Raw genomic sequence first — 17,717 nt, forward strand, 5'->3', positions numbered from 1 at the left:
ACAAATCTATTTTGAGTAAGTTGAGATTGAGTCACATTCTCTTACCGTGCCATGTCAATATTGGTAGTCAACAAGTTAATAAATCCGCTGTTGAAGCCCCATGATTTGGTAATGTGTGTCATGGGGCTTCAATGGCGGATGTGTGTCATTCTCTCATTTGCATCATTATGTGTATTGTGCCCCTCCTGCTTGTGCGAAAACATTGGCTCGTCGTATCTTGAAACAAATAAATATGGAAAAGCCAATCCTTAGCCAACATTCGTCATACAGCGAGCATCGCCCGAATAATGGGATTATACTGGTAGCAAAGTGGCCCTTTTCGGCCCGATGCTGGAAAGACATCGGTAACTACGCCGGCGATATGTCGGCCCAATGTCGGCATATCTGCGATGGCCCAGTGTAGATAAACCACATCGACAACTACATTGGCAGGATGTCGGCCTATTATTCTATCAACACGCCCAATACGCTACGTTACTAGGCCCATTATCGACATGGATCTGGGCCATTATATGTGGCACTTGGTTCAAATACCGATGTCCCGCCAATGTCGGTGCCAATGTCCGCTGACGTTGGATCTAGATTGGACCAATGCCAGTGTGCTGCCTGGGTGACCCTACCCTCTCATTGCAAACACAAGTTGCAACTCAGGCTAGCGGGCTTTCGCTAATCTGCTTGAAGTTCATTTTTCTTTCTAAGGATGAATAAGGATGACTATTTCAAACCTCTGAACCACACGTCGAGTACACTTAACCGGAGACGCGGCGAGCGCTCGAAGCGATCGGACGCGTCAGCACCGAGCTCCGCGATTTTCCGATGTTTCACTGGAAAACGTGCCAATAGATCAACATCTCTTGAACGGAGGGTTTCAACAAGCCATACCGGACCCGAGGATACAACTCTCCGACAGATATTGATCACCATTTTCGAGTAAGCTTTTCATCTATACCCACCACGCCGGCAGCCCCCGCCTAGGCCCCTGCACTGGACGAATAGGCCTAGCGACGCTGCACCGGACGCCGCTGCCGTGGCCGCCGGCGCACCAGCCGACATGGAAGTCGAGGTCGAAGGCGTTCAAATCTCTCTCGAAGAATGGACCGACGATTCCTGGACACCGCCACAAGGCTTCCGAGCCCAGGCAAAACGTCATCAGGCACTGAAGCAACAAGCCCAAATGAAAGATGCGCAAGCAAGCAAGGCCCCGCAAGTGTTACTAACTCCCCGGCCACCACCGGAACTGAAACGCCTCCCCCTGCCGAGACTGCCGTCGCACACGTACCACATCGTGGGACGCCCCAAGACGCCCATTGACCTCACGCGCACGTCACCCGGAGACTTGCAGACAGCCCTGCTTAAAGCGGCCTCTCTGCCTGACTTGGATCCCGCCAACCGCGACCAGATACGCATACACCCAAGGAATAACACTTTCACCGTCAGCGTGGCTACAACCGATCGAGCAATCGCATACCAACGCATCACGTCCGTCCTCCTCGAAGACGACCGGCAGATCGAGGTACATATGTACGCCCCGCCACCCGACGACGCGATACGAGGCATCTCTTTCTACGCCCGCACATTCCCAACCGACGAGGAGACGCTGAAGGACCTTCAAGATAGCAACCCCGACTACCAAATAGTAGGCGGCAGACGCATGGGAAGAACGAAGAATTTACTCATCACGCTGCTTGGGGACCACCTACCTAGATGGCTCCTACACCGTGGCGGCCTCATCCGAGTATACCCTTTCTATCCCAAAGTAGATGCATGCTTTAACTGCCGTAAGACCGGGCACCGCTCCGACGTGTGCCCTCAACCTAGGCGCCGACGCTGCCCGCGTTGCGGAGAAGACCACGAGCCGACACCACAAGGAACGCCACCAACATGCCAAGCGCGCTGTATTGTCTGTCAAGGAGGACACATGACAAACAGCTCAAGATGCCAGTACCGCTTCGCCAAAAAACCGGTACTCACAAACGCAGCACACGACAACGCAGCACAAGAGGAAAACACGCTGCAATCCCAGTCACAAGCGAAGCAGCCAGTCTTTAATAACGATAGCCCACCTTCGTTGGACGAGTGCCACTACCCCAGTCTCGGGACACCACAAACGCCGGCAAGACAGGACAGCCAGTCGAGGTCACGATCCCGCAAGCGTAAGCAACCCCGCACTCAAGGCCCAGATCAAAAACCCGATCATCAAGTCGCATCCGGCATGCCGATTCATCGAAAACATCACCGAGCCCCCCTAGTGTGGCATGGGCGCAAGGCCCACCGTCTCCGGCCCCATCATCTCTCCCGCAGCCGTCAAACTCGAGCGACTCAACGCAAGACCCGCTGGTAAAGGAACTTTCCCAAACAATATCTGCGTTAAAGTCTCAAATGGCGACGCAACAAGCTCAGATCGAAACGCTGCTTGCGCAGAACCGTTCCCTAGAAAACAGACTGTCAAAGGGCAGCCAGAACTTGCATCAGCCAGCCCCACAGCCCCAACCCGCCGCAGCAGCCAAACGTAAAGCAACGACTTCCGCGGAAACGCTGCGATCCGAAGAGGACACGACGGCGAGAATCATTCAAACGGTCAACGCATCCGTTGCCGAAGCCCTCCGCACGACGGTCCATGCCACGGTTGCAGACGCCGTTCGCGCCGCCGTAACAGAAGCCTTCGCATCCGTGGACTCACGCCTAACGAACATGGAGACACGACTCGCAAACATGGAAACCACCGTAAACAACACCGTAGCCGGCTTAGAAGCGCTGAGAACTGCCACAGACACCAGCTTTGCAGTACTCAAACAGAGCATGGCCAGCACGGCAGCAGGCACACGCAACCGAGTGTCCTCTCACTCTTCAGCCCAGCACAGTGGACCCACAACGCCCTCAAGTAATGCTCCCACTGATTCATCATGGCCAGCACCCACTTGACTATATGGCAGTGGAACTGCAGGGGCTTCCGCAAGAAGAAAGACCACCTGCAGCTACTCGTACAAGAAACACGACTTCCAAATAACCAAACGCCTCCAGACGTCATTGCACTACAAGAAACAACAGCTGTTGTCTCACTCCCCGGCTACATCGCTTACCAACAATTCACCGACCAGCGCAACCAAGAAGCTCCAAGTACGGGCACGCTCGTCCACAAGAGCCTCACGGCAAAGCAACACGATTTAGAATTCCCAGACATTCCACACACAGTCGTGGAGATTCTTCCGCGAAAACACTCGCATCAGCCACTCTTTGTCCTCAACGTGTACTGCGCGCCCCGGGCGCGGGCCGACGACTTCCACCTGCTCTTCCGGAAAACCACATCGCTCGCCCGAGGCGCACAACTGCTTATATTGGGAGATTTCAACGCCAGGTACCCTGACTAGGGCTACCCGCAAGCGAACAAAAGAGGCAGGAAACTATGGCAACTCAGCCAGGACCTCCGTCTCACACTACTAAACGACCCACAGCAGTCGCCGACCCGCATAGGAAACAGCGTATGTAGGGACACGTCGCCCGACCTCGCATACTGCAAGAATATTGCGCAGGCCAGATGGGAGAACACCTGTCAACTAGCTGGTAGTGACCACTATATAAGTGCCGTCCAGCTCCAGACGTCAGCTGGCAAGAAAGTAGCCAACGCAATCGCTCGAATCACGGAGTGGCCCAAATTTAGAAAAGTCCGTGAAAGTGAAGCCCCAGACAGCATAACGAACCTCAAGGAATGGACAGCCTCGCTAACCGACCACGTTCGACGCACAACGCGCGAAAGCAGGGCAGCAGACGAAACGCCTGCCACAGACTCTCGCCTCCTCCACATGTGGGACGCACATGCAAGCCTGCTGCGCAGATGGCAGAAGCAACGCCACAATAAGAAACTGCGTCGCCGCATGCAGTTCCTTTCTTATGAAATTGAGCGCCACAGCACCTACCTAGCCCGCCAGCAATGGGGCCAGCTGTGCAGCGGACTCAATGGACAGCTAGGCAATAAGAAAACGTGGCACCTGTTACGCCACTTACTCGATCCTGACAACTCAAAAGCAGCCGCGCGACACAGACTTAAACGCCTCGTCCACAAACACCCCGGATCAGACGAAGGCCTACTAACTGCACTGGCGGACAAATACATCAACCACGCCCACCAACCAGCGCCACCACTACCACCTTATGAAGGGAAACCAAACCCAACTCTCGATGCCGACATTACAGAAGCCGAAGTGTATGCAGCCATTCTCAAGCTTCGCACAACTTCGGCACCAGGTCCAGACGGAATCTCCAACAAAACAATCCGCAACCTAGACTCAAAGTCAGTAAGTGCCCTCACTGAATATTTCAACGACTGCTGGCATGCCGGCAGTATACCAGAAGAATGGAAGCACGCGAAAATAGTGTTCATACCAAAGCCCGGAAAAAAGACAGATGTATCCAATCTTCGCCCAATCTCGTTAACGTCATGCCTCGGCAAACTCTTCGAGCATGTGGTCCTGGCGCGCCTAGAAACACTCGCGGAAGAGCAAGACCTTTTCCCGCCAACCATGCTCGGTTTTCGCGCCCACTTATCTACTCAGGACGCCCTTGTACAAATCCACCACGATCTATTGAAAGATCCCGTGCGTGCCGGCACGCGGGCATTGCTAGGCATAGACCTGCGCAAGGCTTTCGACAACGTGACACATGAAGCGATAGCACAACACTTGGCTGCGACAAACCCTGGGGAACGTACTTACAACTACGTGTGCTCCTTCCTACACGGCCGCACTGTGGAACTTTCCCTGAATGACAGCAACGCCACGAAGACACTTGCCCTATCCAACAAAGGCACGCCACAGGGAGCCGTTATTTCGCCTTTCCTCTTTAACCTTGTAATGAACCAACTCCCACAGTCACTAGACCGCATCCCCAACATCCGACACACCCTATACGCGGACGACGTGACGGTGTGGACTACTACCGGCTCCGACGGACAGATCGAGGAGGCACTGCAACGGGCCGTGGACACTGTGGCCGAATACGTCGCACGAGCTGGTCTCGAGTGCTCAGTGGAGAAATCCGAACTCCTTCTTCTCCGCCCTCCCGACTACCGTAAGGTTAAGCACCCGCCACCACCAACCATCACTATCAGGATCGCCGGATCCGCAATACCGGTAGTGCAGCAGATGCGCGTTCTCGGCCTCGACGTACAAACTGGAAGGAGCAATACCGTCGCACTAGAGAGGCTTGCGGTCACCATCACTCAGACTGCCCGGCTTTTAGCAAGAATCTCTGCGCGGAAAAATGGAATGAAAGAAAAGGAACTTCTCCAGCTGTTAAACGCCTTCGTAACCACAAGGATCACTCACGCTTTGCCGTACTTACGACTCCTCAAGGCCGAAAAAGAAAAAGTAGACAGGCTTATACGCACAGTCCACAAGATCGCCCTGGGCCTCTCCCGCACCACATCGACAACGCACCTTCTCAGCCTCGGAATTCACAACACACTAGAAGAACTTATCGAAGCTCACAGAACTGCACAAATCGAACGATTGCGGGGCAGTAAGACCGGAAGATGGATACTCCAACGTATCGGCATCCCCTCATCACCAAGTGGACCAGACTTGATCTCGCTACCACCCCTGCTCAGAAAACGCTTCATTGTGCAGCCGTTGCCGAAGAACATGCTGGCCGGCATTCACGACGGTAGACGCTCGGCCCGCGCCAGAAACCTTCACAGTGCTTATGATACGGATACAAAGGCTGCTCACGTCGACGCGGCAAGATACGCAGCCCCCAGACATGCATATGCAATCAATGTATCGGCGAAACGCACCCCAGTCGATAAAGAGCCCTCCACGATATGCGCCGGCTCCATACGCACACAAGACTCAACCGAGGCCGAAGAAGCCGCCATAGCCCTTGCCGCAATGGCCGGATTCGAAACAATCATCAGTGATTCTAAATCTGCCATCATCCGATTTGCACGTGGCACGGTCTCCCCAACCACGGCACGCATCCTCCGCCATTTGCCCCAAGTGACATGCAACGCCTCAAGCAACACCGCCGCCAGCAGCGCCGACGATGCAGATCCCAGTTTCATTCAACTCGTCTGGGTCTCGGCGCACGCAGGCAACCCGGGTAACGAAGCCGCCCACAGACAAGCTCGAGGACTCGTACGCCGAGCGGTGGGCCAGACTTCGGACCACGATGGAGAAGCGAACGAACCACTCCTCACCTTTCACGAAATCACGCAGCACTACAAGCTAACAAGGCAAACCAAACCACCCCCGCACCCGCAACTAAACAAAGCTCAACAAATCACTTGGCGCCGGCTACAAACCCATTCATTCCCTTCCCCGTACATCTACCGACACATCTACCCAGCTCTCTTCACATCTACTTGCACCCTTTGCAAGACACAGACCGCGACCCTGGCCCACATCATCTGGGGATGCAGCAAGGACCCTCCCCCACCAGACCTCCTAGGACAGTCACCGTCAAGTGAGGCCTGGGAGAGAACCCTCACGACCACAAGCCTGGACGCCCAGCTCCGGGCCATCATACGCGCTGACGAGGCGGCAACCAGGCACGGTTTGACAGCCATCTCCGCTTAGGAAACCGACGGCTTTCCTAATAAAGTTGTTTACTACTACACTTAACCATGATAAATGTAAGTGCCCTCCCATGCAATAGCCCATTTAGGTGTTCATTTTTTAGGCGAAAGCCTTTATTGTCTCATACTCGCAATGTCCGTCCTCAGTCAATGCCCTGGAATGGTGCCAGCTGTGTCCTATAATATAATAATAACAATACCTGGGGTTTAGCGTCCCACAGCTGTGGTCTTTCCCCCTCACACTCTCTCAGCAATCGCGTGATGGCACCGCTGCACATAGCAACAGTTGCGCGTTGCTCCTTCCAGCGCGCGTTGCGCAACTGTTGCGCAACGCGGCGGCGGCGTCCGTCCGTGCCTCCTCACACTCAGCAATCACTTGATGGCACAGCTGCGCGCGCGGCAATGCTGCATCGTGAGACGCCTCGTTGCAGTAGTGGAGTTAGTTGGATGGCTCCCAAGCGGCGCGGAGACGATTCCATGGCAAGCGGATCGGAGAAGCGCCCCAAGATTGTGGATTCCCCCGATTCCATGGCGTAGTCAGTTGAAAGGCCACAGGCTAACGCGTAACACACTTTGGAATTTGCAAAGTGTCCTTCAGTTTTTCCTTTAACCATCAAAGTATGGAATGACTTGTCAAATGCTGAATCAGTTGACCCGTTATTTTCGCTTCTAGAATCTTATTTCAATTTAATGCGTTAAATCCCCCACCTTTCGTACGCAAAGGAAAGCGAAAAACAGTACATGGCTCATGCACTTGCACACTCTTCTGTTCAAACAAGTTTTTCTTTCTTGTTCTTTTTTACATGACTCTTTTCGTGGTACGTATGGTGTGGAAGTGGTGACCTTTATTTTACTGCTGCATGCTTATTTTATCGTGAAATAATATAGAAATCCTGATACGTACATTAAAATATTCAAATGTAAAGTTCATTCACTGCTTTGATGGCGATGTCGTATATGCTTAGAATGCATAGAATATGCATAGACTAGATTCGCCTGCAACCCACAACATGCGTTTCCGCCTCGTGGAATTTATACGTTTTTCCTGGCTCCTCCTTACCATGGAGTCTTCAGAATATTGTATGCCCCCTCCTGTATAGCTTTGAGGATATCTACACTATGTAATAAATAAAAAAATAAATACCGCTGGGTGGCGGTCGACGTCACTCGGAGCTGGCACAATGCGCGAACCGGTGACCGAGTGCAAAGATAAGCAACCTTATATATATATATATATATATATATATATATATATATATATATATATATATATATATATATATATATATATATATATATATATATATATATATATATATATATAAAATTAGTGGTTTGAGCCATTACTACGAAACAATGTGTTTCTTAATTTCAAGGCGCTACTATTCCATGACTATGATAGTTTATTCATTTCTGTTTCAACTTCCATTATCTTTGGCCTTGACGAAATGTCGCAAGATGCTGCATGTTTAGAGTTTCTTAGAAAGAGCACCGATTTTTCCGCGAGTGATATATTCACATTGAAGGCTTCGTAGGTTCCTATAGTAAGTGATAAAAATACTGCGGGATCGAAAGAAGAAACGTTGCCACAATATTGTGACAAAGTTGGGAAAAATGGCGTTTTGACCCATATCGGCTTCATTTTCACAATGTAGCGGTCCAAGTAAAAATACGACTTTTGCATCGTTCTGTAGTATGCCTTCTGGGTATGAGGGATAAGATGTTTGAAAAGAGTAGTTTTTATTTTAAGCGAGAAAAATATTTTCTAACTCAACAACCACAAGTTCCTACGAAGTTTTCCTTTGCCTCGCCTCGCTGCATAGCACGTCAGCGCAGGATTCTAGCGGGGGCCATTTCGCAGCAAATAATGCGATTCATATAACTGCTTGCCACTTATTTTAGTAATACTGCTGTATATAACGTCAAAAATGGCAATAATGCTAAAATTATACAACGGTACTACCCCCTTGGACCATCAAAGGACAGGTGATATTCAACCGCTTTGTCGTCGAAAGGGCCAGAATTGTAATATAGTCAGTGGCCTGCAGAGCTGTTCTAGGGTGTCGTGTTTGGCTTCTGATAATTAAGACACATGGTCTTACGTAATAATTATTGACACAACTAAGCTATAGCTTGCTTAAGTTGTTTTTATTATCTTTGAAGTATAAGCCAACGTGTGCCCTATACCTGAAAGATCATAAAAACAACATAGGCAAACTCTAGCTTAATTATGCCGTTAATTATTACGCAGGACCATGTATCCTAATCATCGGAAGCCAAACACTACGCCCTAGGACAGCTCTGCAGGCCATTGACAACATTATAATTCTGCCCTTTTGGACGATGAAGCGGTTGAATATTACCTGCCCTTTGATGGTTCAAGAGGGTAGTACCGTTCCATAATTTTAGCATTATTACGATTTTTCACGTTATATACAGCTGTATTACTGAAATAAGTGGCAAGCAGTTGTACTGAATTATTTGGTACCGATAAGTTAACAGTGGTTTCTTGGCCCGCGCTCGCTACAACTTAAACCGTCACGCGCGCCAACTGGCTGACGCGGGCCAGAAACCAACGCCCACTTATCGGCCTACCGCTGCAACGGAGCCGACGAGTCCCTGCCGCAGCTGATTTCGTTCACTCAAACCACGGCTGAGGGCAGCATTTTTATGGCGCGCGAATCCGCTAGTCAAGTGGTTCTTTTTGTATTTCACGGGCTTTCCTTGCAGCTTCGAAAACAGGGTATACGCTTAGAAGAACAGACTGTTGGGCGAGTTGGTAATGCATTCTGTAAAAACTGCGCGAAAAACGTGGACAAAGGGAGAAACGGACGGCCGTTTCTCCCTTTGTCCACGTTTTTCGCGCAGTTTTTACAGAAGGGTATACGCGAGACTTTCATTATCGCAAATAGTGTAGTTGGGGTTTCTGAAGACGCTCTCGAACTTTGCAAGTCGCATTTTTTGCCTAAAGTGAAAATAGGTTGAGTTGAGTTGAATAAACTTTATTTGCCCAACGGTTGATATTGTGCCCGGGGCTAGGCTGCCAGGGATCCACCAGTCGAGGAACATCTTTCGAGGTCCTCGGCGACGGCCCTGGCCCGCTGGACGGCCCATTCCTGGTCTTCGGGGGCCTCGCTGTGAAGGGCGGTTCGCCATCGCTCAGCAAGGCGCCCCGCTTCAGAGGGTTTTTCAGGTGTCCTCATCCTTCCTCGTAGTGTATCTACATTTTTGTTGCATTCCCAAAGTACATGGGCCATATCGGCCCGTCTGTGCTCGCACCACGGGCAGCCAGGCGACGGGTGCAGCGCGAGCCACAGGAGGTGCAGGTGGTAGGGGTTGGTGAAAGTACCCGTCTGCAGCCGCCTCAGGTCAACCGCATGCGACCTGTCCAGACGCACGCGGGGTTCCGGATATATCTTGCGGTCTTTCCTATAGTGCCCAAGCACCTCGTGGCACGTGGCCGGGAACTCTTCGGCATAGCAGTCAGCGTACATCTGGTCCCTTGCTCCTTGCGCCACGACTTCGGTTGCCGCAACAACGGAGGTGGTGGTGGTGTCAACAGCGGCGGCGCCGGAGCCGGTGGCTTCCACCGCCGTTCCTCCACCGGAGTCCCTCAACACAATGGCGGCGCCTGCTCCCTGGGTGACCGCGTCGCGGCGGGTAAGTTGCCTCGCGACGAGGTGGGCGCGCTCATTGTGGTCGGGCAGGGTGCCGGTGGGTCTTTGGCCGTTGGCATTGCTGCTGTTGCTTTTACGGCTGCTGGTGTAAATAGCTGCAATGTCCCCCATGTGTGCAGGGAACCACTTGAGGGCTTTGTCCGTAATCGTGCCTGACCTGAAGTACCCAGCCCTGGCGTTTAGCATGCGAGCCACCTCCTCGGACACCCAGCCTTTGGTGTAGTTGCGAATCGCTGATTTTGAATCGCTGATAATCAACGTGTCTTCCGCACCTCCATGGAGTACCGCGAGGGCTATGGCCATCTCTTCCGCAGCTTCGGCCGACCGCAGCCTCGCAGATGCCGTGACCCGGACATTTTCCTTCGTATCCACGACCACCATGGAGAAAGCAGGTACCGCCGCTGTTGGCTGGCATTGTCGTTGATGTTGCCGCTGGCGCTGTTGCCGTTGTTGTCGTAGCAGTAGTAACGGTGATGGTGGTGGCGCCCCCAGTTCGTCTCGCACGTTCTGTTGGAGCGGCGGTGGTTGTTCCCCGTTGCCGGAGTGCCGTGGATACCTGGCCGCATCGACGAAGAGAACGCCCTCTCGTCTTCCGTGCTGCTTCAGGATCGCTACCGCTCTGCGTTTTCGGCGTTGCAAGTCGTGCACGGGGTGCATGTTCCTGGGGATGTTTTCTGTCAGTATAGCATCCCTGACTTCTGGTAGCAATGCTTCCTTCAGTCCCCGCGCCTCGTGATATCGAATCCCGAGCTGGTCCAGAATGCGTCTTCCCGTTCTGGTGCCCGACAGCCTCTCGAGCTGCGCGATTCTCTGCGCCTCGGCGATCTCGTCGAGCGTGTTGTGCACGCCCAGCTCGAGGAGCCTATGGGTTTCCGTGTACTGGGGCACACCCAGGGCTGTCTTGAAGGCCTTGCGAATCGCCACGTTCAGCTTGTCGGTTTCGCTCCTGTTCCAGTCGACGTACGCTATGTGGCTCAGCACGTACGCATGTAGCAGCTTTGTCACGTTGTGTTCCTTCAGCCCTTTCCTCTTTTTCGCTACCCGTCGCACAAGGTGCGTGGCGGCGGCCACTTTCTTCTGAAGTCGCGCAACCAGCTCGCGGTTGGCACCGTTCTCTTCCAGCCACAGGCCGAGCACTCGTATTTTGGACACCATCGGTATTCGGGTCCCCTCCTTCGTCGTGACGTGGATTCCCAAACGACGGGCGTCCACTACAGCCTGCGGGTGAGGTCCTTTCTTGCGCGGTCTATGCAGCAGGATTTCCGATTTATCTGGAGAGCAGACGAGCCCCGTGTCTTCGAGGTGCCGCTTCACCTCCCGGACAGCCCGCTGTAGTCTGTCTTTCATTTCGCCGACGCTCGTATTCTCCGTCGTCCACACGGTCACGTCGTCTGCATAGATCGTGTGATTGATACACTCTATCGCGTCAAGACGCTCCGGTAGCCCGATCATGACGAGGTTGAAAAGCATGGGGGAAAGCACAGAGCCCTGCGGCGTACCCGCACCCCCCATGCCAACCGTTCGCGGCAGAGCCCCGTCGATCTTGACCGTCGCCTTGCGCCCGTTCAGGAAGCTGCTGACGTAACGGTGGAACCTCGCACCGAGATTAAGTCGGCTTATCTTGTCCAATATAGCCATGTGTTTCACGGTGTCGAAGGCGCTCTTCAGGTCTAATCCGAGCAGGGCGCGCACATGCGTGCTTGGTGCGTTAACGACATGTTCCTTGATCTGCAGCATGGCATCCTGCGTCGAAAGCCCCCTCCGGAAACCGATTATGTGGGTGCCGAAGGCGTCCCGCTTTTCGAGGACCGTCGTCACCCTGTTGAGACAGGCGTGCTCCATGACTTTCCCGACGCAGGACGTCAGGGAGATTGGCCGCATGTTTCCAACCGCTAGCGATTTACCTGGCTTGGGTATCAGAATCACGCCTGCGGTCTTCCATTCGTGCGGAATGCGACCTTCTTTCCAGCACGCGTTGATGTACTGGCATAGCTTCTCGATGGCGTCATCGTTCAGGTTCCTCAGAATTTGGTTGGTGATCTTGTCAGGACCGGGCGCCGACTTGGTCTTCAGTAGCTGGAGGACCGCTCTGATTTCTTGCACGGAAAAGTCCGCGTCTAGTTCCTCGTTGGGAGCCCCGCGGTATTCGAAATGACTCTGGCCTGCCGGGCGAGCGAGGTGCGTCTGCACGATCTCCTCCGCGAAGGCCTCCGGGTCGTCTTTGTACTTGTGTCGCAGCTTCGCCATCTGCACACGGGTCGCCGTTCTGGTGCTGGTCGGGTCCAGCAGGTGCCTGAGGATCTTCCAGATCCGTCCTGCGCTCATGTTCCCGTCCATCGTATCGCACAGCTCCTGCCATTCCTGTTCGCACAGCCGAGCGCAGTGTGCCTCAATCTCTCGGTTAATCTCGGCGATCTTCTTGCGTATCTTTCGGTTGAGTTTCTGCTTACTCGATCTCCGTTGCATGGATTTCTTGGCCGCTACGAGATGTGCCAGCCGGCTGTCCACTCTGGTTGGTTTGGGAACGCCATCGTCGACGCCTCCGCGGGACCTGTCTCCGCCTTCTCTGGAAGGTCGTTGTCGCCAGTCTGTCAATTCGATTTCTTCTGTAGCTCTCTCTACGTCCGCGAGTAGTCTTCTGCACCATTCTCCGATATCCTCGATCGGGCCACCCTGCTTCTCTCGTTCTCTGGTCTCTCGGAACTTGTCCCAGTCCACGACTCTGGCCTTTCGGCAGACGTCCACCTCGCTTTCGTCCTCTCCCACAGTCACGCACAGTACCCTGTGGTCGCTCCCCAGGTCCTCGAAGGAGTTCGACCAGGCGATCGCGCCCGCGTCCGATCAGATGGAGAGGTCGGGGGACGTGTCGCGGCACGCGCCCTGTCCGATCCTTGTGTGCGACGCCGGTTCATTGAGTAAAATCAGGCCGAGCTCGTCCATCAATCCGGCTAGCCTCTTCCCTTTCGGCGAGTCGGCTCCATATCCCCATTGCGTGTGCGGCGCGTTGAAGCCTCCGCAGAGTAGGAGGGGACTGGAGGCGGCCTTGGCCATCGCTTTGCGAAAGAGGGCGCCGAAGTTGTGCGTGAGGCCTCTTTTTGAGGGGGTGCTGTATACGTTAAGCACGAATAGGCCGGTCTTCATTGCTCCTCTGCAGGGCACGACTTCGATAAGGACATGGTCTATGGCCGACTCTTCGCTGATATCAAGTGCATGTTCGATGAAGGCCGTCCCTCTCTTAACCAGGGTACACACCCTAATGTCCTTCCCCGTGTATTCGCAAGGGGGACCGCACGTGACATAGCCCGGTAGCTGAGCCCGGTCGAAAGGTTCTTTCAAAGCAATCACCTCGGGATGTTTGTTTTTCGAGAGCGCTTTCATGTATTGCACCATCGTTGCTTTTTTGTTTTTGAAGCCCCTATAGTTCCACTGCCAGACTATGCGTCTGCCGTCGGACTTGCGGGACGCAGCCATGGTTGTTATTCAAAGGTGTTAGGGGGGGAGGCGACTATCCGTGCGTCCCTCCTGTCATTGTGGGTGGCGTTGGCGTTGTGACCTCTGTTGAGAATGGTCGCAACGTTGACTACTTGTGATAACGGTAACCCGGCTCCTGCGGACTCGTGGCGTTCTTGTTGCTGTTGCTGCAGTTGCACGGTCCCGCGTTCCAGATCTTCAATTCGCTTATTCACGGCCGCGAGTTGGGTGTTGACCGCGGCATATTGCGCGTTCCGTTCCGCGTTGGATTCGTTCAGCCTCGTCAGGAGCGTCTCAAACATTCGCTCCGTCTTGTTCGTCAGTTTGTTCACCATCTCTTCCATCGCGTCTATCTTTCGGCCTCCGGGTCTGGGTCGCTTAGGTTCTTGTGCGTGATTATCCGCGTCTTTCGAAGGCTGGGCATCGCTCGGGTTCTTGCGCTTGGAGTCCACCGCCGCCGGTGCTTCATCTTCGCCGCCGCAGCACATGTCCTTCTCTCCTTCTTCTCCTCCTGTGGCAGTCGCATCACCTCGCTCGGCAGCCCCGCGGGGAGCGGAAGTGCAGGAGGATGGAATTCCTCCGGAGGATTCTCCCATGCGCTTAAGCAGTTCGTTCAGCGTCTGTTGTAGCTCTTCGATTTTCCTCAGTGATTTTTCGTTCTGCTTTCTGGCCCTGGTCAGCTCTTCTCTAAGTTCCTTATTCTCTTTCTCCATGTTCTCCATCCTCGCCGCCAGGTCGCGGTCGGGCGCTGCCCTCGGGCTGCCAGAGAGAGGGGGGCCCTGGACAGAGTCACCGTCTCTTTTCGCGACTATGTCAGACCAGGTGAGCCTACGCGGCCCTCTCTGTTTCCCGCCAGGTGTGGACCGCACTCCGTCTTGTGAGGGGTAGTTTCGTTTCTGGCTGTGGCTTCTGCTCCGACTCCGGCTTCGACTTCTGCTCTTACTTCGACTACGACTTCGGCTTTGGCTTCTTACCGGCGAGGGGGATCCGGATCTGGGTGGACCGCCAATGCCCCGTCGGGAGTGGGATCTCGATCTCGAGCGACTTCGGCGTTTTCCTTCCGCCGCACTATCACTGCACCCTGATGGTGATGGGGTACGCTCTTGTAAGCTTCTGCACCTTGCCCGCCACCTTCTCTGCTTCACTATGTGCGGCACCTTGTATTTGGCTTTGCACGTTCGGTCGGCCGTAGGGTGGGCTTCACCACAGATTTGGCACTTGGGGGTACACTCGTGTTCGCTGCTGGGGTTCTTTGATCCGCAGATTGGGCATAGTTTGATCTCTGGTCTTGGGCACACGTCAGGTCGGTGGCCGAGCCTGCCGCATTCTTTGCAGAAGTCTATCTGCTTTCGGTACAGGGATACTCTTATCATGACGCTATTGAAGTAAACCCACGTGGGTACTCTGTTTCCCTCGTATAGCAGTATCACGGTGGTCGTACTGCCGAGCCTCTTAGCGTACGTTAGAGAGGGGTTTCTAGTGTTCACCAGCGCGTGCACGAGCTGGTCTTGACCATAAGTCAGGGCTATGTTGCGAATAATCCCCTTGACCATTTGCTCAGGCGCCGAAACATATGCGTTGGTTTCGTACCTCTTGCCGTTGATCGTCAAAACCTTGATCTTGGCGATTTTCGTCGCTGTTTTTTCCTCCGGTGCGCTTATCACCAAGATGTTTTGCGTGGGGTTGGGACAAATAGGTAAATAGTCCTAATTAAGAAATTAGTTAATTAGCAAACAAAAAAGTGTCTGTAGTGCAGAAGGTGACTGTCAGTAATTTGCAACTGATTTCGCTCGCCTGCCTCTAATATTGTATTTTTTTATCCCTTGGCTAAAGATAGCTGGCAGATATATATATATATATATATATATATATATATATATATATATATATATATATATATATATATATATATATATATATATATATATATATTGACGACTCTATTCACAAACAGGGCAGTGGTATCTTCAACAAAACGTACAATATCATTATTTACTGTCAGGTAAGTGCAACACACTTTTCCCACGCTTTTTGCACCGAGTTGTTTTCGTGTGGCAGTAAGCGCACCTTGTCTATTCGCAATTGGGGCCAATGGTTGGTAACTGCTACCAAGCGACTTTTTGCTTGTATGCTGGACCGGCAGGATTTCTGCAAGAATTTGAAGACAAAAAAAGGTCATAACTTCAAGTTTCCTCCTCTTCATGGCCTATCCCGTACAGAGTACACGTTCGCCCAGATGAAACAGTCCGTACGTGGCAATAATAAGGGCAAGCGATGTGTAGGCACACGTTTCGGCAGACACCAGCTTGATTCTTTATAGGTGGCTCTAGTATTCGCCTAAAGAAGTGCCGATTTTAAAACACATCAAAGAGGCGTCCTACATGTAGGACACTGGGCGTATTTGGGTAACGTATTCGTTATTGCTTGCATATTCATAAATTTCCACTTTAGATATAAATTGAGAAATAAAATTTATTATTACCAATATACACACAGAGACTATTGCACTGCGTCGGCGTTTGTGGTGTCTTGACTGCTCACTTGTGTCCTTATTTGCGTGCCCTGTCTCTTAAACATGAAGACTATTGTATCTGTGCAATAAAACTTGCGGTGTCAATAGAAAACTCCTGTGTTCAGTACCTACCTAGAGAGCCCTCGCACGTCGTAGGTAGACGGCATGGCCGCAGGAATAGCGCAAATGCTGGCGCTCAGCAGAAATACCTTCTTTGTCTCTTTCATGTATGACCGGAAGTCCTGCGCAAGTCAACGAATATGAAAGCTGGCATGTCAAAAGTGATATACAGCCCAGGCAGCACACAACATAGAGCCGATATCGGTTTTACGGCGGCTATGCGAGGCCCAGTCTCGGCCCAGTGTTGCCGGCAGTGTGCCATTATTGGCTGAGCCGTTGAACTTGGCCGGCAATGCAGGGCTGGCTTTGCCGCCCTTCATCGAATATTAGGCTTTCACCGGCAATATTGGGCCTCGTTTGCCGCCGTCCCGCCGATATCGGCTGAGCCAATGGCTTTCATCGGCAAATATAGGGTCATTCTTGCCGTTCTTCAGCCTATGTCAGCTGAGTTGTTGGCTTTCACCGGCTAAAAATTAGCGGACGCTTAGGCTTCGCCTTTAAGACTTGAACGCGATACCCGGCCCCATCGTCGTCGTGCTCTATTTTGCTTGTCATTATGTTCAGTCGCCCGGTCACACACACACACACACACACACACACACACACACACACACACACACACACACACACACACACACACTCTCGATATACCTATAGTAAGGGTAATGATTTCTGCCCTCTTCAACAGCACCTTTATGAGAACAGTGTGCCCACTACGTGTGTGCAAGAGAATGCACGCACTAATGTGTATGCCCTTTGTAATGGGTGGCATGCTTTAAACCAGCAGCAATTACGCGGGTGATATTTTTCGAAGTTGTGATGCACCCACTACACGTTCGTAACGCAATACGCGAAGTAATGTGTGTGCCTTTTGTAAGGGGTGGCCGGCTTTAAACCACCAACTCGTTATGCAGTTCACATGGTGTGACGCCCGATGGCAATATACGCTTGTACCCCGTTTTACTGCGATATTACATCTCGTACTGTGACACCAATACACAGAACGCGTATGTTTGTGAAGCATTAAAGTTAATTTCAGTGCAGTTCCAAGCTAAAAAAAATGCAAGTGGCTCCTACCACGACCTCCTTTTTTAAGCTTTACACATGCACATTGCATGTCAAGGTATTTCTAGAGGAGCGTGGTTTTTTCTTACCTTGGGGCTCACACTGCCTTATCTGTAATAAGCCAGAAACTATTGACCACGTTTTCTTACATTGCTGGGAGGGCGTGTACTTTTGGGATGTACTAAAGAGGACAATCAAGAAGGAATTCCCGTTGGATTCAGAAGGTATCAGATTTCTCTCAATAGATAATGAGGATGGATTGCTGTTACACTTAATAATGTTAACCGGCCTCCACTGTCTATGG

General features: G+C 52.3%; 1 protein-coding gene across 1 annotated transcript in view; it reads right to left on the reverse strand.

Annotated features, from left to right (window-relative positions):
* Positions 1–17,717, reverse strand: part of LOC119386459 (chitinase-like protein 4) — a 553,828-nt gene that overhangs the window by 163,495 nt on the left and 372,616 nt on the right. Inside the window, exon 6 of the mRNA XM_037653744.2 lies at positions 16,361–16,470. Coding sequence (XP_037509672.2) covers positions 16,361–16,470 — 110 coding nt within the window. The remainder of the gene's footprint in view (positions 1–16,360; positions 16,471–17,717) is intronic.

This window comes from Rhipicephalus sanguineus, chromosome 3 (genome assembly GCF_013339695.2).
Source record: "Rhipicephalus sanguineus isolate Rsan-2018 chromosome 3, BIME_Rsan_1.4, whole genome shotgun sequence".
Taxonomy (NCBI): Eukaryota; Metazoa; Arthropoda; class Arachnida; order Ixodida; family Ixodidae; genus Rhipicephalus; species Rhipicephalus sanguineus.